The 27,828-nt window shown below is 35.7% G+C and overlaps 1 protein-coding gene across 2 annotated transcripts in view; it reads left to right on the top strand.

The window, feature by feature from the left end:
• LOC114342274 (TIP41-like protein) overlaps positions 1–27,486 on the top strand; it is a 42,354-nt gene extending 14,868 nt beyond the window's left edge. Inside the window, exons 1-3 of one of the 2 annotated variants that reach the window (XM_050654310.1) lie at positions 16–3,459; positions 7,648–7,867; positions 27,162–27,486. In XM_050654310.1, the coding sequence (XP_050510267.1) occupies positions 625–3,459; positions 7,648–7,686 (2,874 nt within the window). In that variant the 5' untranslated portion in view covers positions 16–624 and the 3' untranslated portion in view covers positions 7,687–7,867; positions 27,162–27,486. Of the gene's footprint in view, positions 1–15; positions 3,460–7,647; positions 7,868–27,161 lie in introns of those variants that run through there. The other variant, XM_028293067.2, reaches the window with a different exon arrangement.
• The last annotated feature ends 342 nt before the right edge of the window (positions 27,487–27,828 follow it).

Below are 27,828 nucleotides of genomic sequence, written 5' to 3'. Positions count from 1 at the left end.
AATACTAATTTAAATATGAGTTTTTCAGAGAGACATCAAGAAATCTTCTGTCAGACCATGGAGTTTAGGGTGTCTACATAGTAAAATTTACGTGAACCTTATCCTCCATGCTATGGCATGCTGGACGAGCCATACAGTCTGTAGTCAACACCCCGAAGTATGAGCGGGAACACAAAGCGTACCAATACTCATACGCTTATGAAACGCACCTGGCGGATCATAAGGGCCTTCACATTTTACTCTTCTTCAACTTGTCTTGAGCGAAATGTCTTTAATCTTTTCTATCAGCCTCTCTTGGCTAACTCTTGTTTTTTTCCGACCCCGAATGGCGATTAGGTTTCCGAAGGCAGACGGGTCACTATATTTCTTTCTACTACAGATTCTTCCCATATACACCTTTTTCCCTCCCCATCTTACCCAACAAAATATGGAGAAAACCAGATGCAAAAAATCCGTAAGTTAAGGTGGAAGCTATCGTGCTAAAAACTAAATGGTCGCACGTCACGCGGCCGCTAACGATGCTCTTGGGACACCGGGCGAAATCCCATTGAAAATTAGCCTTGTTCCTGTACGCGGGGCTCTACAGGAATCGACAACGATCCCCAGCTACTCGTGGGAATAAATATGAATACTCACCAACATGCAAGGCAAGCACGGTGTTTAAATGCCACAAACCCGACCAGTGTAAACCAACCCTATTCAAAGTGCGTCAAAAATATAAACCTCAACATCGCCACATATAATGCTCGGTCGCTCTCTACCGAAGAAAGGTTCGAAGAAATGGAGGAAGAACTTTCAAAAGTGAATTGGGATATTGTGGGTATCAGCGAAGTTAGAAAAAAAGGAGAGAATCTTATCTCACTCCCATCAGGCCATCTGTGGTACTACAAAGGAGAAGAGGAATCGACAGTCGGAGGAGTCGGCTTCTTTGTTCACAAAAGAATTGCGAACAGAATTGTGTCAATAAACCAAATATCAACAAGGGTGGTCTACTTAAACATCAAAATGAGCACCAGATATATCCTAAAGTTCATTCAAGTATACGCACCTACTACAGGCCATTCAGATGAAGAAGTCCAAATATTCTACGACCAAATATCCTGTGCAATCAAGGAAAATCCTGGCCACTTCTTAATAATAGGCGGTGATTTCAACGCCAAAATAGGTACCAAGGAAGACCCCTCTGAAATAATATTGGGAAATTTTGGAAGCGAAGGCAGAAATGATAGAGGCAAACAACTGTTAACTTTTCTTTTGGAAAACAATCTCTATCAAATGAACAGCTTCTTTAAAAAGAAAAAACACAGAAGATGGACCTGGGAAAGTCCAGATGGAAAAACAAGGAACGAAATCGACTATTTCTTAACAAATAAAAAAGAATTATTTAAAGACGTAAATGTGTTAAACCAGTTCAGCACAAGCAGTGATCACAGGTTAGTAAGAGCTAAAATAACGATATCGATCGAAAAGGAAAGACTCAAAATGATAAATAAGAAACACACAAAGAAATGGGTAAAACCAACTAATATTCCGGAGTTCGAAAAATATATTAATGATACATTGAAAGATACAACAACAACAGACATTAATATACTGAACAAGCAAATAATCACCACAATACAACAGGCTCAAACTAAATACTGTCCAACAAACCAAAAAGATGAAAAACTAAGTCAACCTACTAAAACCCTTATAGAACTAAGACGACAGATGAAAGGAGATACAAGTTCCAGCAAAGAAGCGCTAAATCAAATAAATAAGACTATCACAAAGTCAATAAGAAAAGACATAAGAAACTACAATGTAGAAAAAACAAAACAAGCAATAGAGCAAAATAAGAACATGAAAGTTTTGAAGAACGTAAGCGTACAAAAAGGAAAAATAGAAATCAACAAACTAAGAAACAGAACTGGAAAAGAAACTACAAACAGAGATGAAATATTAACAATAGTCGAAGAGTTCTACACAGAGTTATACAAATCAAGAAAAAAAGATGACAATGCGCAACCTCCAATTACAGTAAAAACTGGGGTATTAAATCAAGGATCGGATTTAATGCCCGATATAACAAAATCAGAAATCAAAGAGGCTCTGAAGAAAATGAAAAATAATCGAACCCCAGGTGAAGATGGAATAGTATCAGAAGCACTAAAAATTGGAGGAAATATACTACTTGAAAAAATTAAACAACTTTTCAATATCTGCCTTCACAACGCCATTATTCCAACAGACTGGAACAACGCTACTATGATTCTATTACACAAAGCAGGAGACAAAGCCAATTTAGAGAATTACAGACCGATTAGTCTCCTCAGCCATTTATATAAGTTATTTACGCGAATAATAGTTAAGAGAATGGATAGAAAGTTAGAGACTTATCAACCAAGAGAACAGGCAGGATTCCGAAAAAATTACGGAACAAATGACCATCTACAAAGTATAAAAACCCTGATAGAGAAAGTAGTGGAATACAATAAACCCCTAGTTCTACTTTTTATCGATTTTCATAAAGCCTTTGACACAGTTGAACTTAGCAAAATATTACAGGCGCTTAAAGAATGCAGGCTAGATTATAGGTATACAAAATTATTACACAAAATATACTTACAGGCAACAACCACTGTCAAATTACATACTAACAGTAATCGCATAAAAATAGAACGGGGGGTTAGACAAGGAGACCCAATGTCACCTAAACTTTTTAATACGGTCTTAGAACATGCTTTCAAGAGTTTGGATTGGATGACAAAGGGAATAAAAATAGATGGAGAATACCTAAACAACTTACGTTTCGCCGATGATATAGTCATAGTAGCTGAGGATCTAGGTATGGCAAGAGAGATGGTACAAGAACTCGTTGTAGCTACAGAAAATGTAGGTTTAAATATAAACATCTCGAAAACAAAAATAATGACAAATTTGGTACCCAACCAGAACATCAGTATTGGTGGGAAGGAAATAGAACTCGTAGATAGATATAAATACCTGGGACATGAAATTACGATTGGCAGGGATAACCAGACTCATGAGCTGAAGAGAAGAATCGGTCTTGGGTGGGCAGCATTTGGAAAACTGAGAGAAACTTTTAAAAGTGAGTTACCCACATGTCTAAAGAGAAAGGTATTCGATCAGTGCGTCCTCCCAGTCTTGACGTACGGATCAGAAACACTTACCTTAACTAAAGCCTCGGCTACCAAACTAAGAGTCACGCAGAGAAGAATGGAGCGGTCAATGTTAGGAATAACTCTGCAAGACAAAATCAGAAACGAAGAAATCAGGAGAAGAACAAAGGTGACTGACGTCATCGAGAGGATAGCCAGGTTGAAGTGGAGATGGGCAGGACACGTAGCCAGAATGACAGATGGGCGATGGACGAAGAGGTTATTGGAATGGAGGCCAAGAGAAGACAAGAAAAGCGTCGGTCGACCGCCTACAAGATGGACTGACGACTTAAGAAAGGTAAATAAAAAACTGGATGAGGGCGGCGCAGGATAGATGGGGTTGGAAACTGAGGCTGGATGATGATGATGATGATCAAGAAATCATTACTTTTCTATTCATCCATTATTACCTAAAAATATTCTTTATTTTAACTACAATCATAACAAAGTACTCATTAATAACTCGGCTAATACTTAACCATGGCCTTTCTTCAGAGCATCTACATATATAGGATTGGAATCTATGAAACTCCCTTCTGTTCGTGTAATAATGAGTCCATCGGGGATCTGAACCCTGTATTCTTCGATTGTCTTAATCATAGAGAACAGACTCGAAACTTCTATTTGGGTTTAATTGACCTCAACATTAGCCTTCCAGTTAACATCAGCAATATTTTATCTTATTCTGACAAATCTAATATACAGTATCTTACTCAAGTTTATAAACGATTCTAAGATAAAAAATTAAATATCTTTATAACAAAATTCTGTGGCAAAAAGATTCTTTGCCTAATGCCATCTCTTTCTCATACACACACACACACACACACACACACACACACACACACACACACACACACACACACACACACACACACACACACACACACACACACACACACACACACACACACACACACACACACACACACACACACACACACACACACACACACACACACACACACACACACACACACACACACACACACACACACACACACACACACACACACACACACACACACACACACACACACACACACACACACACACACACACACACACACACACACACACACACACACACACACACACACACACACACACACACACACACACACACACACACACACACACACACACACACACACACACACACACACACACACACACACACACACACACACACACACACACACACACACACACACACACACACACACACACACACACACACACACACACACACACACACACACACACACACACACACACACACACACACACACACACACACACACACACACACACACACACACACACACACACACACACACACACACACACACACACACACACACACACACACACACACACACACACACACACACACACACACACACACACACACACACACACACACACACACACACACACACACACACACACACACACACACACACACACACACACACACACACACACACACACACACACACACACACACACACACACACACACACACACACACAGACACACACAGACACACAGACACACAGACACACAGACACACAGACACACAGACACACAGACACACAGACACACAGACACACAGACACACAGACACACAGACACACAGACACACAGACACACAGACACACAGACACACAGACACACAGACACACAGACACACAGACACACAGAAACACAGACACACAGACACACAGACACACAGACACACAGACACACAGACACACAGACACACAGACACACAGACACACAGACACACATACACACAGACACACAGACACACTGACACACTGACACACTGACACACAGACACACTGACACACTGACACACTGACACACAGACACACACACACACAGACACACACACACACAGACACACACACACACAGACACACAGACACAAAGACACACAGACACACAGACAGACACACAGACGACACACAGACGACACACAGACACACAGACGACACACAGACACACAGACGACACACAGACACACAGACGACACACAGACACACAGACGACACACAGACACACAGACGACACACAGACACACAGACGACACACAGACGACACACAGACGACACACAGACGACACACAGACACACAGACACACAGACACACAGACACACAGACGACACACAGACACACAGACACACAGACACACAGACACACAGACACACAGACACACAGACACACAGACACACAGACACACAGACACACAGACACACAGACACACAGACACACAGACACACAGACACACAGACACACAGACACACAGACACACAGACACACAGACACACAGACACACAGACACACAGACACACAGACACACAGACACACAGACACACAGACACACAGACACACAGACACACAGACACACAGACACACAGACACACAGACACACAGACACACAGACACACAGACACACAGACACACAGACACACAGACACACAGACACACAGACACACAGACACACAGACACACAGACACACAGACACACAGACACACAGACACACAGACACACACACACACACACACACACACACACACACACACACACACACACACACACACACACACACACACACACACACACACACACACACACACACACACACACACACACACACACACACACACACACACACACACACACACACACACACACACACACACACACACACACACACACACACACACACACACACACACACACACACACACACACACACACACACACACACACACACACACACACACACACACACACACACACACACACACACACACACACACACACACACACACACACACACACACACACACACACACACACACACACACACACACACACACACACACACACACACACACACACACACACACACACACACACACACACACACACACACACACACACACACACACACACACACACACACACACACACACACACACACACACACACACACACACACACACACACACACACACACACACACACACACACACACACACACACACACACACACACACACACACACACACACACACACACACACACACACACACACACACACACACACACACACACACACACACACACACACACACACACACACACACACACACACACACACACACACACACACACACACACACACACACACACACACACACACACACACACACACACACACACACACACACACACACACACACACACACACACACACACACACACACACACACACACACACACACACACACACACACACACACACACACACACACACACACACACACACACACACACACACACACACACACACACACACACACACACACACACACACACACACACACACACACACACACACACACACACACACACACACACACACACACACACACACACACACACACACACACCACACACCACACACCACATCCCAACAAGTTTGCTTTCGTTGGTTTGTCATTGTCAGGCATGGTGCTGGTCGTAAACACTGACAAACTGTTATCGATGATTCAAAAATGAATAACAATTTTCATTTTTGATTTTATATGTTTACTCCGGTTGGAGTACGAAGTGAAACATTCTCGTTGGCTCTTTACCGCGCTGAGCAGATGGGACGTGAATTATAAATTGTAAAATTCCCTCATCTTCCTTAGTCTCAGCATCCGTTATGGCTTGCAAATTGTAGAAGCCTCGGAGGTGTTACCAGAGAAGGTTCCCATTGTTTTCAATCTGGTAGGATGTAGAGTAACATCTTTTGATGTTGTTTTATGTGCTATTAGATTGAATACTTAGTTTTTGTTATCGATTAATTATTTAATATCTTCATCACATTCTCGAGATTATTGACTATTTAACGACATAACCTGAAGAGTTCTTATAGGCTCGTCGTTAATATTAAAAGGCTACATCAGCGCGCCATCAAGACGGAAAACGCGTTCCAAGATTGCAGCTTTAATTTTGAATATTTTGTTATTTGGCAAACATATGCGTAATATACTAAAGAATGGCGGTACAGAACCTATTTTGAGAAATATGTTAGTATGTGGAAATACTTTATAATTAAGTAAAATATTACAAAAACGAGTCTGTACCGCCATTAATAAGAACAAAAAAATACACTTTCTCCAAATAAACTTTTTTATTCCATGCCTAGATTTTGTCTCACATTGGAACTACTAAAATCGGTTATCTATAACAAGAAACTGAAATCTGACTGCTTTGGCAACATTTAGCCCGCCTATGAGCATATTATTATATTACAATATTGTGCCTTCGTCTTTGATAGTGTCACGTATTACCGATGCACTGTTTCCAAAGGTTCGCAACTTTCGAAAAACGGTGCGGCTACTATTTCTCGAATTAATATAGATAACGCGCTGATGTAGACTGTTAACACTTGAATCACGTTTTTTTAATAATTATTTTTAGGGCGCCAGAAAATTTAGAAGAAAAAATCAAACCTTTTGACTGGACGTTTAGCTCAGATTATAGGGGGTATATGTCCGGGGAATCATCATTAGAAGAAACAGAAGAACGAATTAATATCGAGAAATTAAAAGAAAAAGAGAAAATTTTGTTTTATCAAGAATTAATGTTGTATGAAGATGAATTACATGATAATGGAATTTCTTCATGCACAATTAAAATCGTTAGTATACTATTTTAATATTTTGATTTAATTTTGAGAGAGCCAGAGACATAGAAAACTAACGCCCGGTTTCCGAAAGGATGATCATCTCAAAAATTATGTGATCGACGGTTAACAATAGATTAAATACGTCAGAAACGTCAATAAAACTAGTTTTAACAAGTCGATCACCTGACAAACGATTAATCGTTAGTTAACAGCCGATCATAAGTGTTTTGAGTATCCCAAAGGCCGATTATAGTCGGTTCGCTAAACTCAGACACAACTGGGTAGTGATTTTAGTATGTAATTTTTTTGTTTTTTGCCAATTTGGCAAGAATTGGCAAAATTACTAACTATTTAGTAATTATTAACTATTTAGTAATTATTTTTTTTGCCAATTTTACCAAATTGGCAAAATTACTTACTAAAATCACTAGCCAGTTGTGTCTGAGTTTAGCGAACCGACTACAAACAGTTGCGCTTGTCAAACGTCGGTCAAAATGGACTGTCAGCTAATCTGAGATTATTCGTCGATTAGCTAGCTGTTAAAAGTTTTTTTTAGTTTTTTAATTACTGGAATTAACAAATACCGAGAAAAAATTGTCAAATAACAGATCTTTAAATAAGATAAATCACATTATTCGATAAAAATAACACTTTTTGATGGAAAAAATAATTTAAAATATTTATTTAACTTGCAGAACATGGATATCTTGGACAGTCTTTTACATTTGATTTTATAATTCATATTTTTTTATTTTAAAAATATTGTAGCGTGATTAGTGTAATTACTTCTAATTACAATAAAACTAGCGGTTCGTAATTTATATACGACTTTATTTATATAAGTTACAGACGAATTTATCTTATACACTCAACTTATTTACAAAATATGCCCGTATTTATACCCAGTTGTTATTCTGGAACAGTCGACTCCCATCTCGAGCTATCGGCTTGTTCCGCCTACGTGACGTACCTTCCAGAATTCTCCGGCGAGGCCTAGCACATCCGATTACGTCATTTTCGAGGTGTTTACTGTTATACGGGGATCGGCCAAGATTTCTCTTCCGCTACACTGCTCCCCTCTTAAGATCTGAGCGTCTCGATCAGCAACTCTAAATGAAGGCCCAGGATGGCGGAATCTACACGACTCTCCAGCTCTGCATACACCCTTCAAGAAGAAATAACAGTCTACTGTCTTTGAAGGGTACGACATCTTCGGGTTCATGCAACACACAGTGATTTGTACACCAGTTCCTCTGAAGACCACTTCAAGCATGCTTCTCACAATCTTCCAATCCAGATTTTCTACTGCATGGCCTATTTTTGGTAAAGCCAAATTTTTGATGTCATAATTACACACGATTTTCTTCAAATTAGTTAGAGCACGCCATATGTTCTCGTAGCTTGGCGTGTCCGTATAAGACTTTCTGGTCACCAATATACAGCAAAGATCGAGGACCATCTTCCAATCGCAGTACTCTTCCAATTTTAGGCTGCTGATTTCTTAACTCGTCCAGGCGGCCGAACTTTCTATTGAATACGGACGATATTCCTTTAGTCATCTCGAGGTCTTGGGCAACACAGTGGGCCAGAGAGACGTTTTCTGGAACACCAAACAGATCTTGCTGAACTTCTGTGGTCACGCCGAATCTAGCACTCTTTCTCGCTGCGTAATTTGACATAAATTGATTAAAACTTGGCTGTGCGACATCTTTCATCTCCTGTTGGAGGACTCGTGCTTCTTCTGTTTCATTTGAGCCAGCATATGGTGCAAGACGATTTATGTGAATAACTTTTGGTTTACCGTTTGACAACTTCTTAATTCTATATATTACGTCATTTATTTTCTTCTTAACTTCATATGGACCTTCCCATTGTCTTTGCAGTTTAGGACATAAGCCTCGACGACGTTGCGGATTATAAAGCCAGACAAGATCACCTACTTCGAAGCTTTCATTCTTGCATCGAGAATCATATTGATCTTTCATTCTGTCACTGGCTATCTGGATGTGTTGTCGGGCAAGTTCATGAATGTTGTTCATTCGTAATTTCAGGCGGTCAACGTAGTCTTCGCCTGCAACATGTTCCTCGGAAGGTCCGCAGCCAAACTCTAGGTCGCAGGGCAACCGAACTTCACGACCCAACATCAGGCAGGTTGGTGTTTGACCTGTAGTTTCATTTACGGCCGAGCGGTAGGCCATCAGGAATAAATGAATGTGTTGGTCCCAATCTCGCTGATGTTCAGATACAACTTTGGACAAGTGTTTACCCATCGTTCGGTTCATCCTCTCGACCATCCCATCTGATTGAGGATGCAGGGGTGTTGTTCTGGTCTTATTGGCACCAATCAATTTACAAACGTTTTGGAAAAGAGCTGACTCAAAGTTTCGCCCTTGGTCGGAGTGGATCTCCAAGGGAACACCAAATCGGCTAAAGAATTCTTTAACAAGTACCTCTGCAACGGTAGCAGCTTCTTGATTCGGTAATGCATAGGCCTCGGTCCATTTCGTAAAATAGTCCATGGCTACCAGAATGTATTTATTTCCAGCATCGGTTTCTGGAAATGGACCTGCAATGTCGATTGCTACTCTTTCCATAGGACTTCCAACATTGTACTCTCTCATGGGTGCTCTCTTTTTACCAACTGGACCATTACCGGATGCACACAGTTCACATTTCTGGCACCATCTTCTTACATCATCTTTACAGTTCACCCAATAGAACCGTTCTCGAACCTTTTGCAGAGTCTTCGTAATACCAAAGTGTCCACCTGATGTACCGTCATGCAACTGACGCAATACTTCTGACACTTTACTTTTAGGTACAATCAACTGAAGCTTATATTCTGTACCATCATCGTTCTCAAAGGTTCTGTACAGAAGATCATCTTTTAGTATCAGGCAATTCCATTGGCTCCAGTAGGCCTTGACTTCCGGACTACATGCACTAATGTTTTGCCAACTAGGTCTCTCACCTCGACGCATCCAATCCAATACTCTTTTTATACATGGATCGTCTTCTTGGGCTTCTTGTAACTGTTGTGGCTGCCATTGCTCATTAACGACGGTAGTTCGTCTCACAGGGCAAAGCTGTTCATCTAGTTTAAGCCGGTGATTACAACTTTCACTGCATGGCCGTATCGAGGAAGCATCTGTATTTGAACCAACTCTTCCAGCCCTCTTCATGCGTCTCTTCGGCATCGTGTCACGAATCACCCTCCGTACCATTTCCACCAAACGTTCATCTTTTCTCTTATCGCCTTTTTCCACGGTTATTACTCGATTGTTTCGTGAAGCTTGGCTAGCTGCTTCGTGTTCCAAGGCAATAGCAAGTGCTTCATCTAAAACTTTCGGTCTTGCTAGTCGTAAAGCTTTCTGTAGTTCATTATCTTTCAGCCCATTGACGAAGGTATCTACTGCAATTTCTTCTAAAACGCTGTCTGGCACCTCTGGATAAGCCAACCGCACCACACGAGCCACATCTGCTTCAAATTCTTGCAGATTCTCACTTGCTCGTTGACTTCTACTTCGCAGTTGTGCTTTGTATACTTGTTGTAGATGGGCATCTCCATAGCGTTTTTCTAGACGAGTGAACAAGGTCTGGTAACAATTTTCTTGACCCTTAGGAATTGATCTTAATATATCTGCAGCATCACCTCGCAAAGCAGCAGTCAAGGAAACAGCCTTTTCTTGTTCGGTCCAATGGTTGGCGGTCGCAATAGCTTCGAATTGTCTAAGGTATATGGACCAAGAGGATTTCCCATCGAATGGTGGTAATTTAAATCTCATATGATGCGATGTTTCGTCTCTCGGTGTTTCATCCTTCACTACAAGATCTAAAGCTACTGCATTAACTGATGGTTGTACTTTTGTATCAGTTATCATGCTCTCTAGTTGTTTGATCTTCTCTTCTAGCATTTCTTTATTGTCGTCTACACTTTTCTGTATCTTATCGAATGTTCTGGAAACTTCTTCAAATTTCTCGTCGGTCTGTCTACAAACGTCTTTTATTACTTGAGAAACACTTTCAAATTTCTCATCGCTTTTTCTAGAAGTTTCATCGATCTTTTGAGAAACACTTTCAAATTTCTCGTTGTTCTGTCTAGAAGTTTCATCGATCTTTTGAGAAACACTTTCAAATTTCTCGTTGTTCTGTCTAGAAGATTCATCGATCTTTTGAGAAACACTTTCAAATTTCTCGTTGCTTATCTTAGAAGTATCATCAATCGTTTCAGAAACAGTTTTTAATTTCGATAAGATTGCTTGTTCTGCTGACTGGAAGTGGAACGTCTCTGGATCATCTCCGTTCTTCGTTAGGACTTCCTCGAGTCGTGCTTGTAGGACTATCTTGAGCCCACTGCTGTCCAGATCCCGTTCCTCTAGCTGTTCACGGAGCTGTTTTACTGTAAGTTCTCGTAGCAACATCTTTGGTCGGCACACACGTACTTTCCAAAATGTCTTTTAAAAGTCTTTCCGAATACCGAACAATCAACGCACTTTAACTATTCCCGACGAATAAAGTCCAAAAGTCTTTTAAAGTCTTTCCGAATACCGAACAATTAACGCACTCCGGTTATTCCCGACGAATAAAGTTCAAAAGTCTTTTAAAGTCTCTCTGTAATTCACTTATTTATATCGCACTAAGTTTACCGAACACCGACACCAACTGTAGCGTGATTAGTGTAATTACTTCTAATTACAATAAAACTAGCGGTTCGTAATTTATATACGACTTTATTTATATAAGTTACAGACGAATTTATCTTATACACTAAACTTATTTACAAAATATGCCCGTATTTATACCCAGTTGTTATTCTGGAACAGTCGACTCCCATCTCGAGCTATCGGCTTGTTCCGCCTACGTGACGTACCTTCCAGAATTCTCCGGCGAGGCCTAGCACATCCGATTACGTCATTTTCGAGGTGTTTACTGTTATACGGGGATCGGCCAAGATTTCTCTTCCGCTACAATATAATATAACAACGATGCTTTACTCATAGAGCTAATTTTTGAGAGGCCAGAGCTTTAAAACCCAGAACATAATGATTATAGGGATGTAAATAAGAGGGAAAACGTGTGAGAAATTATAGCAGCCAACTTTTAAGACAACAGAACAGCCGTTAAATAAATTAAAAATATATACAAAAAGTAAATACATAGGCAAAAAATAAAAATGCGAGTATAAAATATTATAGATCATAAATAAACTATTTTATATCTCCAACTCTCCTCACATACATTTCATGCGTTTTATTATTTTTGAAATTATCTAGCCTCATTTTTAAATACTCTGGGCTAATTAGCAAAATTCATGGAAAAGTTATTTACCAGCAATTTTATTGCTGGAATCGAATTATAAGATCCTATATATTAATAATATAGGTATGCAAAGTCCGCAGATAGTGTGCTACTTTTTTTATAAACAAAATGGCGCCGACAAATCGTATTTTTTTCAATTATTGCTCTATAACTCCGAAGATTTTAACTTTACAACAAAAACACCCAAATAAAAATTCACCGCAATTAAATTCTGCATAGAGATATGTTTTTCACGATTTGCTCCGACGAAGATTTTCCTCGGAAAATGCGGGTTTTCCTAACAAAAACTATAATTTTCAAATAAAGTTTTAGGTAAGTAATTATTAATCAATGATTAAATAACTTAGTGACATCAAAGCTTTCTTAGTATAGATTATAATTCCAGAAGCCGATGAAAATTAAACGAATATTTTAGCAACAATTCAATTGTTAATTAACAATTTACGATCGCAATAATAACCAAAATAATCATGATACATTGATCAAACTTATAAAGATTATAAAGATGAGATGCTTATTTAATATTTTATCCACAAAATATAAATTTTTCTTTTTTTTTTGCATACTCTTTAAATTTTGAAAAAAAAATAGTTATAATACGCTGGTCTAATTAGTAAAGTACAAAGAAAGGTTATTTACCAGCAATTTTATTGCTTTAATCGAATTATAAGATCCTATATATTATTAATATAGGTATGCAAAGTCCACAGATAGTGTGCTACTATTTTTATAAACAAGATGGCGCCGACAAATCGTATTTTTTTCAATTATTGTTCTATAACTCCGAAGATTTTAACTTTACACCAAAAGCACTCAAATAAAAATTCACCCCAATTTAATTCTACATAGAGACATGTTTTTCCCGATTTGCTCTGACGAAAATTTTCCTCGGAAAATGTCGGTTTTCCCAACAAAATCTCGAATTTTCAAATAAATTTTTTGGGCTAGTAATTATTTATCAATAATTATATAGCTTGGTGAAATAAAAGCTTTCTTGGTATAGATTATAAATTCAGAAGCCGGTTAAAATGAAACAAATATTTTAGCAACAATTCAATTGTTAATTAACAATTTACAGTCGCAATAACAACCAAAATAATCATAAGACATTGATCAAACTTAGAAAGATTATAAGGGTGTGATGCCCATTTAATATTTTGTCGACAAAATATAAATTTTTCATTTTTTTGCATAATCTTTAAATGTTTAAAAAAAATTGTTATAAACAAATTAACATTTCTTAGAAACTGTTTATTATATTCTAATTTTTAAAAAATACTTAAAATGCGTATTTCATAGGTCTTGAAAATGAATGCTTTAAAAAAATTTTCCAACCATTTGCAAAAAAGTTACGAAACAGCAAAATAAATATACGATTTCTCCATTGTTTATAATTTGTTTTAATTGTTTCAAAGCTTAAAAGTGAGTCTATGGTACAATCTAATTACTCACAAAGAATGTCAAAAATTAGTGCAATGGTTATATTTTAATCAAAGATTAAAAATACTTTTTTTGTAATTTTTAGCGCGAAAGTAGGCTTGATACAGAGCCGGAGATAAAATGTTCACTCGAAGCGACTGACACGCTTAAACTCGCGCGAGTTGTGTATGTGGGCGGGTAGCTACGGTACTGTATTATTCTACTTTCGCGCGTGCAAATTACAAAAAAATATATTTATAATCTTTAATTAAAATATAGCTATTAAACTAATAATCGATATTTTTTTATAAATAATTAGCTTGTACTTTAAACTCACTTCTACGCTTTGAAAGAATTTAAAAAAATTATTAACACCGTAGTAATCGTATGTTTACTTTGCTGTTTCATAACTTTTTTGCAAATGGTTGGAAAAAAGTTTTAAAGCATCCATTTTCAAGATATTTGAAATGCGCATTTTAGCTATTTTTTAAAATTATAATATAATAAAAACTTTCTGAGAAACGTTAATTTGTTTATAACTATTTTTTTTAAACATTTAAAGATTATGCAAAAAAATAAAAAATTTATATTTTATCGACAAAATGTTAAATAGGCATCTCATCTTTATAAGATTTCAAAGTTTGATCAGTGTATCATAATTATTTTGGTTATTATTGCGACCGTAAATTATTAATTAACAATTGAATTGTTGCTAAAATATTCGTTTAATTTTCACCAGCTTCTGTAACTATAATCTAAACCAAGAAGGCTTTTAAGTCACCAAATTATTTAATTATTGGTAAATAATTACTTATCTAAAACTTTCTTTGAAAATTAAAGATTTTGTTGGGAAAACCCGCATTTTCCGAGGAAAATTTTCGTCGGAGCAGATCGGGAAAAACACATCTCTATGCAGAATTTAATCACGGTAAATTTTTATTTGAGTGTTTTTGTTGTAAAGTTAAAATCTTCGGAGTTATAGAGCAATAATTGAAAAAAACACGATTTTCGGGCGCCATTTTGTTTATAAAAAAAGTAGCACACTATCTGAGGACTTTGCATACCTATATTATTAATATATAGGATGGAGGCCAACCCTGGCAATAGTCTAATAAACACATGTTTTATTCAGCTCCGTTTAAAGTTTGAATACTTTGAAAATAAAACCAAATTTAATAAACTAAAGTTAACAATTGTGTTAGTGAGAAGTGATACATCACATGCTGAAAAAGTAAGGATACAAAAACCTTTTTCCTTAATGTTATTTTGTAATTCAATTTATCAAAATAATAAGTAAACAAAGTGTGTGTATCTAACCTTGCTAATTATTATCAAGACCACCTAATTAGTCGAACCTGCATAAAAGCAGGTCCGGCTTTAAAATTTTGCAAATGAAAAATTTTTCGAATCAACAATATTATAAAAAATAATGATGACTTCAACCAACAACGATAACACCAACAAACCCTATAGCTATTCAACTGCTCTTACGCAACAACAACCTACCGCTTTCCCTTTGAAAGAACAAGCTCTTGTTTTTAATTCCTTAAATGGTATTAAAATAGAAGAATACCTCTTAGCCATTGGAAAAAATGTCAATCCAAAGAACATCTTATTCTGTTCAAGAATATCCGGCAACCGAATCTGCATGTATTTATCCAGCAAAACTATCGTAGATGAATTCATGAAACAACATCGAGGAATAATCACAGTAAATGGAGAAGAAGTTCAAACTCGTCCTTTAATAATACCCAGTCAACGTCTACTACTATCACATGTCTGCCCGTCTATCCCACACGAATTCCTCGAACATCAATTAAAACAATTTGGCTATACACTAACTTCATCTATTAGTTTTTTTACGAATAGGTACCTCTAATCCTGCATACAAACATATCCTAAGTTTTCGTCGTCAAGTGTATATATCTCCACCCTGCACCGTCGTTCCTGATTCAATACTTGTGACACATGATAATACAAATTATCGTATTTTTTTATCACATGAAAGTCAAGAATGCACTTCTTGTAATCTAAAGGGGCATTTCGCTAATAACTGCCTAAATCCTCCCAATACGACCTTACATCAGAATAGCCCATCAACTTCTGAAACACCTAATACAATGACTATTTCATCATCAAACCTAATTCCTCCCAATACGACCTTACATCAGAATAGCCCATTAACTTCTGAAACTCCAATGCCTATTTTATCAAAAGAAACGACAAAATTAACTGAAAAGCTTAACAAAAATGACTCGAATAAAGAAAAAAACGAGAACATACCCCAAAAACCAATGGAAACCGATAGCACAAGTGCTAAACGAAACTTCTCAGATGCAAACACACCCCCCGCTGAAGTATTCGCACAGCCTTTCACCGTTTTGAACACAAATCCCACCAAGAAACCAAAAACTTATAACGAATTAGAACAATTACTAGAGCCAGCAAAAATTGTATTTAAGGAAGAAACACTAAAATTGGACTTTGAGCAGATGGTAGATTTTTTCGAAAACGCATATGAGAATAAAGACCTTGTCAGTCTAGTGAAAACATACACCGAAGATATTGACGACTTCTTGAAAACATTGTCAAAAATGCATCCATATTATACCGATCGAGTCATAAAAAGCAGGAGTACTAGAATACGAAAAAGAATAATGAAACAACTCAACTTGAGTCCAGCTGCCATAAAACAATTTCTAGAGGACTCTGATAGTTCTATAGAGTCTTCACAAGAATAAAAATATATAATAATAATAAAAATGGATTGCATACTACAGTGGAATATAAACGGGTTTTACACTCACTTTGAAATGTTTAAACACTTATGTTCAGAAATCATACCATCCATTATATGTATACAGGAGACGAATTTTAAAGGACAGCATACTTACCAAATGAAAAATTATAAATGTTACTATAAAAATCGGAGGGATGCAAATATAGCTAGTGGAGGAGTCGCTATGTATGTACACCAAAATTACGAATCAAAATTTTTAGAAATTAAGAGTGGTCTAGAAGTAGTAGCGGCAACAGTTCTATTTCCCCAAAAGATATGTATTTGCAATATATATATTCCCCCAAACCAATCAATAACAGAAACAGATCTTACAGATTTATTGGATCAAATTCCAACTCCGAGAATAATTGTAGGTGATTTCAATAGCCACAATCCAATATGGGGATCTCTCGGAACAAACTCTAAAGGGAAAACCTTGGAAAACTTGATAATTTCTAAAAACTTGAACCTCCTAAACGACGGGCAACCAACCCGATATAATATTCACATGGGTTCCTCCTCAGCTATTGATTTATCAATTTGCGATCCTGTATTATCACCAAAGCTTTCATGGGATGTAATACCATATTTATATGGTAGCGACCATTATCCTATTAAAATTTCTATGACAATTAATGACAACAAGAGCAATACCTCTCCGACTCCAAAATGGAACTTGAAGAAAGCAGATTGGTATTCATTTAAAACATATATCCAACGAAATTACCAAACATTAGAAGAAACTACAAAAGATCAATCTATCGATGAAATATTAAATTCATTCACATCATTATTATATACTGCTGCTAACATCCACGTAGGCAAAACAAAAATTTTGAAAAGAACTTCTCTTCCATGGTGGAATGCAGATTGTAGCCAAGCTATTAAACAATATAAAAATTCTTTTAACAAAATGAAGCGTTGCAAAACTTCAGAAAACACCATCGAGTATAAAAAATTACGAGCCCAATTTAGATATGTTACAAAATTAAGTAGAAAAAAATCTTGGCAGGAATTTCTGTCTAGTATTAATAATTCTATGCCTATAGGTACTGTATGGGAAAAGGTCAGAAAAGTATCTGGATGCAATAGTTATAAAAAAATCCCATTCTTGTATGAAAACAAGCACATATTATCATCTGACGTTGAAATTGCAGAGCTTTTTGCTAAGCAATTTGAAATAAACAGTAGCAACAACAATTACTCCAAAGACTTTTTAAACATTAAGATACATAGAGAACAGAAATTAATTGATTTTATTGACATGGAAGATAACTCCCTTAACAAACCATTTACAATAGAAGAACTAAATCATTCCTTACGTACTACCAAAAAGTCTGCACCAGGACCAGATGAAATTCCTGTAAGTTTTCTTCAAAATCTGCCAGACAACGCAAAACTATACCTCCTTGATTTCTACAACAAAATTTGGAATAGCCATGAATTTCCATCGAAATGGGCAGAGGCGATAGTAATACCTTTATTGAAAGCAAACAAAACACGAACTGACCCTGAATCATATCGACCAATTTCCCTCACCAACACAATCTGCAAAATATTAGAAAAAATGGTAAATAAAAGGTTGTTGTGGTTTCTAGACAAAAATAATTTAATAATTAATGAGCAAAGCGGATTTCGAAGAAACAGGTCAACTTTGGATAATTTAATAGATTTAGAGTCAGAAATACATGAAAGTTTTGCTATTAAACAGGAATGTCTTGCTGTATTTGTTGGCATAAATAAAGCTTTCGATATGGCTTGGAGGTATGATATTTTAAACACATTAAGTCACTGGGGAGTGAAAGGTAACATACTTTATTTTATTCGTAACTTTTTAGATAATAGGAAATTTAAAGTACGCGTAAATGGTATTACATCCAGTATAAAGAATCAAGAAAATGGTACTCCGCAAGGATCTGTCATCAGTTCAACACTTTTTTTGATTTCCATAAACAAAATATTAGATAATCTACCAAAACTTGTTAAAGCAAGATTATATGCTGACGACTTAGTATTATATACAAAAGGAAAAAACATTCGCTCGATACAAAAAAATCTACAATGTACATTAAACCACCTTGAGAATTGGTCAAAACAAGTAGGAGTACAATTTTCTACGACGAAAACAAAATGTATATTGTTTTCAAAGAATCGACATTCTACAAAGCCAGATTTGCAAATATATGGAAACAGCTTAGAATATGTTGACCATATAAAATTTTTAGGAATGTTTTTCGATAAAAAGCTCTCTTGGAAAATGCACATTATGTACATCAAGAAAACTTGTCAAACTGGTCTGAATTTATTGCGAACTCTGTGTAACAACAATTGGGGGTCAGATTTTAAAAGCCTTATTCACATTTACAAATCATTTATACGATCAAAGATTGATTATGGTTCAATAGTTTACGCTTCTGCCAAGAAAACATTACTTGCTCAGCTTGAAACTATACAGAATACAGCATTAAGAATAGCCACTGGAGCTTTTCGTACTAGCCCTGTTGAAAGTTTACAATGTTTAACTGGTGAACCACCTTTACAATTTAGGAGAATATATCTATCGTTAGCTTATGCATCAAGCATTCAATCAATAAAATCACATCCCTCTCTTCATAATACAATTGGTGACCGTTTTAAAGATATTTATATTAAACAAACCCGAACAGACCCACCATTCTATGAGAGAATTCGAAGGTATCTATCCTCGTATAGTGTTCAGTTTCCAAAATTCTTTGATAAGTCAACCACCACGGTTGAATTTCCATCATGGACATTACCCCCTTTACAATGTGATCTAACTCTCACCAAATATAATAAGTTCGAAACTACTCACAAAATAATAAACCAAGAGTCACTTAACAAACTTTCATGTTTTTCCGATTATTATCACATCTATACAGATGCATCCAAAACCAGTGATGGTGTAGGATCAGCAATTGTCACTCCAAATTCCATATTGCAATTTAAACTATCATCTACTAGCAGTGTTCTGTCTGGAGAATTGTTTTCGATTCTACAAGCATTAATTCATGTAAACAACCTTAACATTTCAAAAACTCTGATAATTACTGATTCTCTTAGTGCATTACATTCAATAAAACAGCTCTATACCAGTAATCCTATTGTTCAGCTAATACAACATCAATTACACCTTATCAATCAAGCAAAACAGCAAATTCACTTCTTTTGGGTTCCATCACATACTGGTTTGGAAGGCAACGAAAAAGTGGATCATTATGCCGGTGAAGCAATACACAGTGCATCTTCAATAACAGTGAATAAAGTGTCAGTGACCGATTTTAAAACGTTCGTGAAACAGAAAGTGCTAAGTGAATGGGGAAATAAATGGCAACAATCAAAATCATTTCTACAGACTATTAAACGTACAACACATTCATGGTGTGAGATAAACATCGATCGCCGATTGTTTGCTAAAATAACTCGTTTGCGTATAGGACACAGCAGACTAACTCATGGTCATATTATATCTAAATCAAATCACCCTATATGTGATCATTGTGACTATAATATATCCATACCACATATTTTGGTAGATTGTCCTAAATTTATTAATGAAAGAAATAAACATTCAATACCTATAAATATAAAAGATGTTTTAGGAGATAATTGTAATCCGAAAAACCTTTTCAATTATCTAAAGGATATTGGCCTTTTCAACAAACTGTGAAGAAGTTTATTTTTTTATATTATATGTCTAGTATTAAGATACGGACAAGTTACATACTTTAGTTATTAGTTGAAAAAAAAATATTGTACTCCAAACCTACCCACTTATTGTAATATTAATTGTACACATCCTGATTGTATGTTCAAATGTAATTAACTGTATATTATGTTCTCCCGCTAATAACTCTGAGTAGTTGATGCGGTTAATAAAGAAAAAAAAATATATTGTTGTGATCTTGATTATTGATATGAGATAATAATTTTATATGTCATTTAATTTAATCAATGCTTTAATAATAATCTAATTAATTTACCAGATCACATATCAATATGTTTTCAATCTCAGGGCTTTTTATAAAGTTAATTACTTACATACGTGGCTTCTAAGTATTTCTTAATGGTTCCTAATCGGGATAGGAAAGAAAAGAGTAAAATAATAACACATATGGGTTACAAGTGTAATCAAAATATTGTTTATTTTATTTAAATGGCAATCACTGCTTAATATTTGCTATATCTTATTATTCTTAAACATAACATTTACACATGGAAATCTTATTTCCTTTTGATTTCCAATTGAAAGTTTTTATTAACATTTAACTATTATGATTTATTAGCAACAATTCTATTTAAGTTTGATGAAGCTTTTCTGATATTATTGATTATGTTTCTTCAATTTTAAATGTGGTATTTACTACGAAAAACCCATACATTCATGTCCAAACAAATGAGACTGACCTTTTTCTGGTGAACTGAGAATGTCTTCACACAAGACCCGTTTCCTGCTATCCTTGGCTGCAATCAAAACCTCGTCCTGGCTTCCAGTAATGTTGTCCTCTGAAACTAGCTCGTATAGCTCTCGCTTCCTGCTTCTGTCGTGATGCTGTGTTCTACCTTTTTCGAAACTGCAATCAGCTACCGGGAATTCTTGGCTCAAGGAGGTTCTTTTACTCTCAACCTGGCCTACCTCTCGTTCCACGATAGATACTCCACACTCACGGAACTACACAGGCTTTCTCACTCTCCGTACACTACCGTCTACTACTCGACTTCACTTCTCGACAGCTCAAAACATTCTGATCTCTATTTGTCATTCATTCCCCTACTTTCTAAATATCCCTTCCAGATTCACAAATCAAACTTCCACCACCAACTCTCATTCGCAGTATTCCTCAAAACCAATTTTTAAACTTTCTAAATATGCTTAATGGATTTCAAAGAAAATAGTTAATTCCCATTCTAAAATTACTTTCTACTATATACAAATTTTAATGACCTATTCTCTATTTCCACTTAGTCGTATTTAGCATCGGCTAATGACCGATCCTTCCGCGAACAAACGATAATGACCTATTAACGATTTCACTTGAGTCTTATTTAATCACTTCTTAAAATTAAATATAACAATTTGTTGTATACAGGTTGTTCTAAATTTATATGCCCGTGGTTGAGAAAATTGAAAATATTTTATATTAAATTGAATTTGTCTATAATTATCAAATTTTAATTTTCATATCAAATAGAAATATAACAAATCCCCGCCTTGTATTCGATAAAATTTATCTGCATTTTTAAATAAATTTTCTCGAGGCAAAACCAACTCCCTGTATATTTCCTTACTTTAATCTACGTCTTATACCCCTTCTTCTTGTATTACTCTAATTAGTCCCACCTGTAGAGTAATTGTTTCCTTATTTTCAGTGTCCTCATCCTGTGTTAGAGTGTCGGCTATTATGTTGTCTTTCCCTTTTTCCCATATCAATCTTCTGTCTTTTTCCTCAGATTTTTCACATACTTTTACCGTGTATTCTGCATCCTCGTTTTCATATGCCTCCTCTTCAAATGCCACTGTTTCGATTATATCTTTTTCGCTTTCATTTGTTAGCTTTATTTCTTCTTCTCCTGAGCTCATCTCTTCTTTTGAGGAATCCCAGTTTTCTTTTGCTTTTGATACTCTCAATTTTTCTTCTTCTGGGCTCAACTCTTCTTTTGAGGAGCCACAGGTTTCATTTTCTTTTGTCTTTTTCAGACTTTTTCTCCCTTTTCTTCTTTGTCCTTGCTTCGTTGCCAAATTCATTTCCACTGTTTGTTCTTTACCTGATTCGTCCGTATTTTGTTTCTCCTGTTCCTTGTTCTGTTCTTCTTCTTTTTCTTCTGTTAGATTCATCGTATTATTTTTAAAATCTATCACTACATGTTTTTCTGCCAATTCGTCAACTCCTACTATCATGTCATGTGACATGTTTGGCATTATTACACATTGTAGTGCATACATCTTCTTACCCAGTCGTACCATTACTCGTATGCCTTCATTTATAGTTGCCAATGTCCGTTTGTTTGCGCCCACTAAATTTACCCTAGGTATTTTGTAAATTAAATTTGTTAAGTTAACTTCTTCTATTAGTTTTCTGTTGACCAATGTTATTTCAGATCCAGTGTCTATCATAATTTTAATTGGTTTCTCGTTGATAAATCCATCCACAAATTTTAAATTAACTCCATTTTTCTTTTCGTTGTTTCTTGCCAATTTAATAAACTCCTTGGGGTTACAAAAGATTCCTGTTTGATTTTTGGTTTTTAGTGAGCGCCGTCGTGAAAAAACGCCGGTTGCTCATCGTAGTTTATATTTTCGTTATAATGTCTCTCTCCGTCATATTCATCTGTCTGGGTATTATTTACTTCTCTTCTATTTTCTCTTGGTCTGTCGTATCTGTTTCGGTTTTCTCGATATCCCTGTTCATTTTGTCTACCATTATTTCTGTTTTCTTGATTTGCGAGTGTGGTGTTTCTATTCTGGTATTCTCGATTTCTGTCCTCATTCCATTGCCTATTTCTTTGTTCATAATTTCCTCTTCCGTTGTCTCTATTTTCGTTTTCCCTTCTGGGATTAAATTCTCGTCTTGTATAGTCCCTCCTATTTTGATTTCTATCTCTGTAATCCTGTGTTTCTCGGATCCTGTAATCTTCTCGCGACCTTCTTGATTTTCTTTCTCTTAAACGTGATTCTCTTATTTGTAGGAATTGGCATAAACTATCTATGTCTTTGTAATTTTGCAATGTGATATGGTCTTCCAGCGTTTCCTCGAAATGTCTTGCAATCAGTTCGACTAATTGTTCCGATGAGTAATTATATTGTAAATGTTTTGCGTTATAGTAAATTTGTAATGCATATGTCCTTTCTGATATACCCATCCTATCATTGTATTTCCCATTTTGTAATTCCTTGTTAATTTCCAATTGTTGGACTTTTCCCCAGAAATAATTCAAAAATTTTTGTTCAAATTGTTGCCAACTGTCAAATTCTTCTTCTTTGCAATCGAACCATAGGCTTGCTTCATATTTTAGATGGTTTCTGATAGTTTCTTTTGCTGTTTCGAAATTTCCCATGTGTTGTATTTTCTTTTTCAGGCTATTTATGAACGGCACTGGGTGTAATCTTCTTACATCCCCGCCAAACCTTATCTTCACGTCATCTGTGCTATGTATAACCATTTCTCTTCTTTCTCCGACATTTTGTTGAGTATTGATTTCCGCAATCTTTCTTTCCACTTCTTCTCTGTCTGCTTGAATAGCGTTTTTAAACTTGTTTTCCAAATTTTCTATTTCCTTTTTCTGGCAATTCGTTACCTCCTTTATTTTGATTTTGATTTCTTTAATCTCTAACTCCTGTTTCTCGCTCTTTTCTGCAATCTCTTCTATTTTTTTAACCATTTCCTTCTTAATACTCTCTATATTTCTGTTGTTTTCTTCTATGGCTTGTTTTGTTTCCTGTTGATTGTCATCCATTTTTTTCTGTGTTTCATCCATTTTTTGATCCACTTTATCCATTTTCTTTGATGTTTCTTCCTGATTTTTATCCATTTTTTGTTCTATTCTTTGTGACTGGAGTTGCATCATTTGTAATAATTTATCTATTCCTGATAATTCTTGCTGTTCTGATGCCATGATTGTCGTGTCTAAAATATCTTCTTGGTCTGAATGTTCTTTTTGTTTTTTGTTGTCTTTGCTTTGGCTTCTTGTCACAGACATTTGTTTTCAAGAAGTACTGTCCCCGCCAAATATGAAATTTTACTAGTATGTTACCAAGACGACTTTTTCTCACCCAAATATTATAAATTGTCAATAAATATATCAAATATAAATATCGTAAAAATAGAATATTAAATCAGTTATGTAAAATTTGTACCTAAAGAGATCTAAAATTTTATGTTATCAAATGTAAGTATCTCACTTTTTACCACAGGCATATAAATTTTCAAATACCGGCTTTACTCTTTCTATCCTTCAAATTTGCCACTAGAAATACTTTACAATGCCCCACGTTGGGCGCCAGTTGTTGTGATCTTGATTATTGATATGAGATAATAATTTTATATGTCATTTAATTTAATCAATGCTTTAATAATAATCTAATTAATTTACCAGATCACATATCAATATGTTTTCAATCTCAGGGCTTTTTATAAAGTTAAACTTACATACGTGGCTTCTAAGTATTTCTTAATGGTTCCTAATCGGGATAGGAAAGAAAAGAGTAAAATAATAACACATATGGGTTACAAGTGTAATCAAAATATTGTTTATTTTATTTAAATGGCAATCACTGCTTAATATTTGCTATATCTTATTATTCTTAAACATAACATTTACACATGGAAATCTTATTTCCTTTTGATTTCCAATTGAAAGTTTTTATTAACATTTAACTATTATGATTTATTAGCAACAATTCTATTTAAGTTTGATGAAGCTTTTCTGATATTATTGATTATGTTTCTTCAATTTTAAATGTGGTATTTACTACGAAAAACCCATACATTCATGTCCAAACAAATGAGACTGACCTTTTTCTGGTGAACTGAGAATGTCTTCACACAAGACCCGTTTCCTGCTATCCTTGGCTGCAATCAAAACCTCGTCCTGGCTTCCAGTAATGTTGTCCTCTGAAACTAGCTCGTATAGCTCTCGCTTCCTGCTTCTGTCGTGATGCTGTGTTCTACCTTTTTCGAAACTGCAATCAGCTACCGGGAATTCTTGGCTCAAGGAGGTTCTTTTACTCTCAACCTGGCCTACCTCTCGTTCCACGATAGATACTCCACACTCACGGAACTACACAGGCTTTCTCACTCTCCGTACACTACCGTCTACTACTCGACTTCACTTCTCGACAGCTCAAAACATTCTGATCTCTATTTGTCATTCATTCCCCTACTTTCTAAATATCCCTTCCAGATTCACAAATCAAACTTCCACCACCAACTCTCATTCGCAGTATTCCTCAAAACCAATTTTTAAACTTTCTAAATATGCTTAATGGATTTCAAAGAAAATAGTTAATTCCCATTCTAAAATTACTTTCTACTATATACAAATTTTAATGACCTATTCTCTATTTCCACTTAGTCGTATTTAGCATCGGCTAATGACCGATCCTTCCGCGAACAAACGATAATGACCTATTAACGATTTCACTTGAGTCTTATTTAATCACTTCTTAAAATTAAATATAACAATTTGTTGTATACAGGTTGTTCTAAATTTATATGCCCGTGGTTGAGAAAATTGAAAATATTTTATATTAAATTGAATTTGTCTATAATTATCAAATTTTAATTTTCATATCAAATAGAAATATAACAATATATATATATATATAGGATCTTATAATTCGATTCCAGCAATAAAATTGCTGGTAAATAACTTTTCCCAAAAATGGTCTATTCTCCGATAATCAGCCCAGACTAAAAATGCTCTCGTTCAATTCTTGCTCCAAACAAAAGTGACAGTCAATAAGAGAGAATGCACCTTTAGAATCTAAAGATACAAGTTTAGATTTATTGGTTATTATAATTGAAATTTTGAAGAATAACAGCTGATTGTGACAGTATGGATACCAAATCGTATGTGAGATAATCGATTTTCTACATGTAATTTTACAATAATTGGCGTTTCAGAAATCCATCACTGGTTAACAGTTGATCAAATCTGACAGCCGATTAGATGATTGGAGATTTGAATAACGTTTCGGAAACCGGCTAAATTATATTTATGGTTTATTTATGTTATATTTATGGTTAATTTATATTAATTTTTAATTTTCAGAGGGTGATGCCCAGTTCGTTTTTTGTTCTGTTACGATTTTTCTTGAGGGTCGATAATGTTATGGTCAGGATCAACGATACTAGAGTGTTTCATGACTTCTCAACCAACTATTTACTTAGAGAGTATACGAATAAGGAATGTGGGGTAAAGGATTTGAATTTACCATTAACAGTGTTTGGAGATCCAAACGCACTATCGCCACATATGCCGTTACGAACATCCATTTTTGAAAAAATAACAATTCCTTCTGTACAATCATAAATAACGTAGAATATTTTAGTGATTCCTTATTTTATTTTTACTAAATAAATACTTTTACTTGTAATGCTGTTTTATTTTTTTACATTTTCGGTAAAAAACAAGAAGTAAAAAAAATCCAGTTTATAAACCAAAACAAGATAATAATAATGTATGTATAAGAACTCTATCAAAAAAAGTGATTATTAATTAACAAAAGTGGTAATTAAAAACAAAACAAAGCAAAACATCAAAATAGAAAATAAAAAAAGTCAAATATATTTTTTAATTTAATTTTCACTACTAACTGGAGCTCTGTAGATCTGTGAATAAAAATTACAAAATAATCTGGTCAATTGGCTATGCCAAGGCCAAAGGGAAAATTATACCAATTTACATTTTCAATATCTAATCGTAGATGCACACATAG

The sequence above is a fragment of the Diabrotica virgifera genome, chromosome 6 (assembly GCF_917563875.1).
Source record: "Diabrotica virgifera virgifera chromosome 6, PGI_DIABVI_V3a".
Taxonomy (NCBI): Eukaryota; Metazoa; Arthropoda; class Insecta; order Coleoptera; family Chrysomelidae; genus Diabrotica; species Diabrotica virgifera.
Note: the sequence above shows the minus strand (reverse complement) of the source record. Positions and strands in the feature narration are given on the sequence as shown.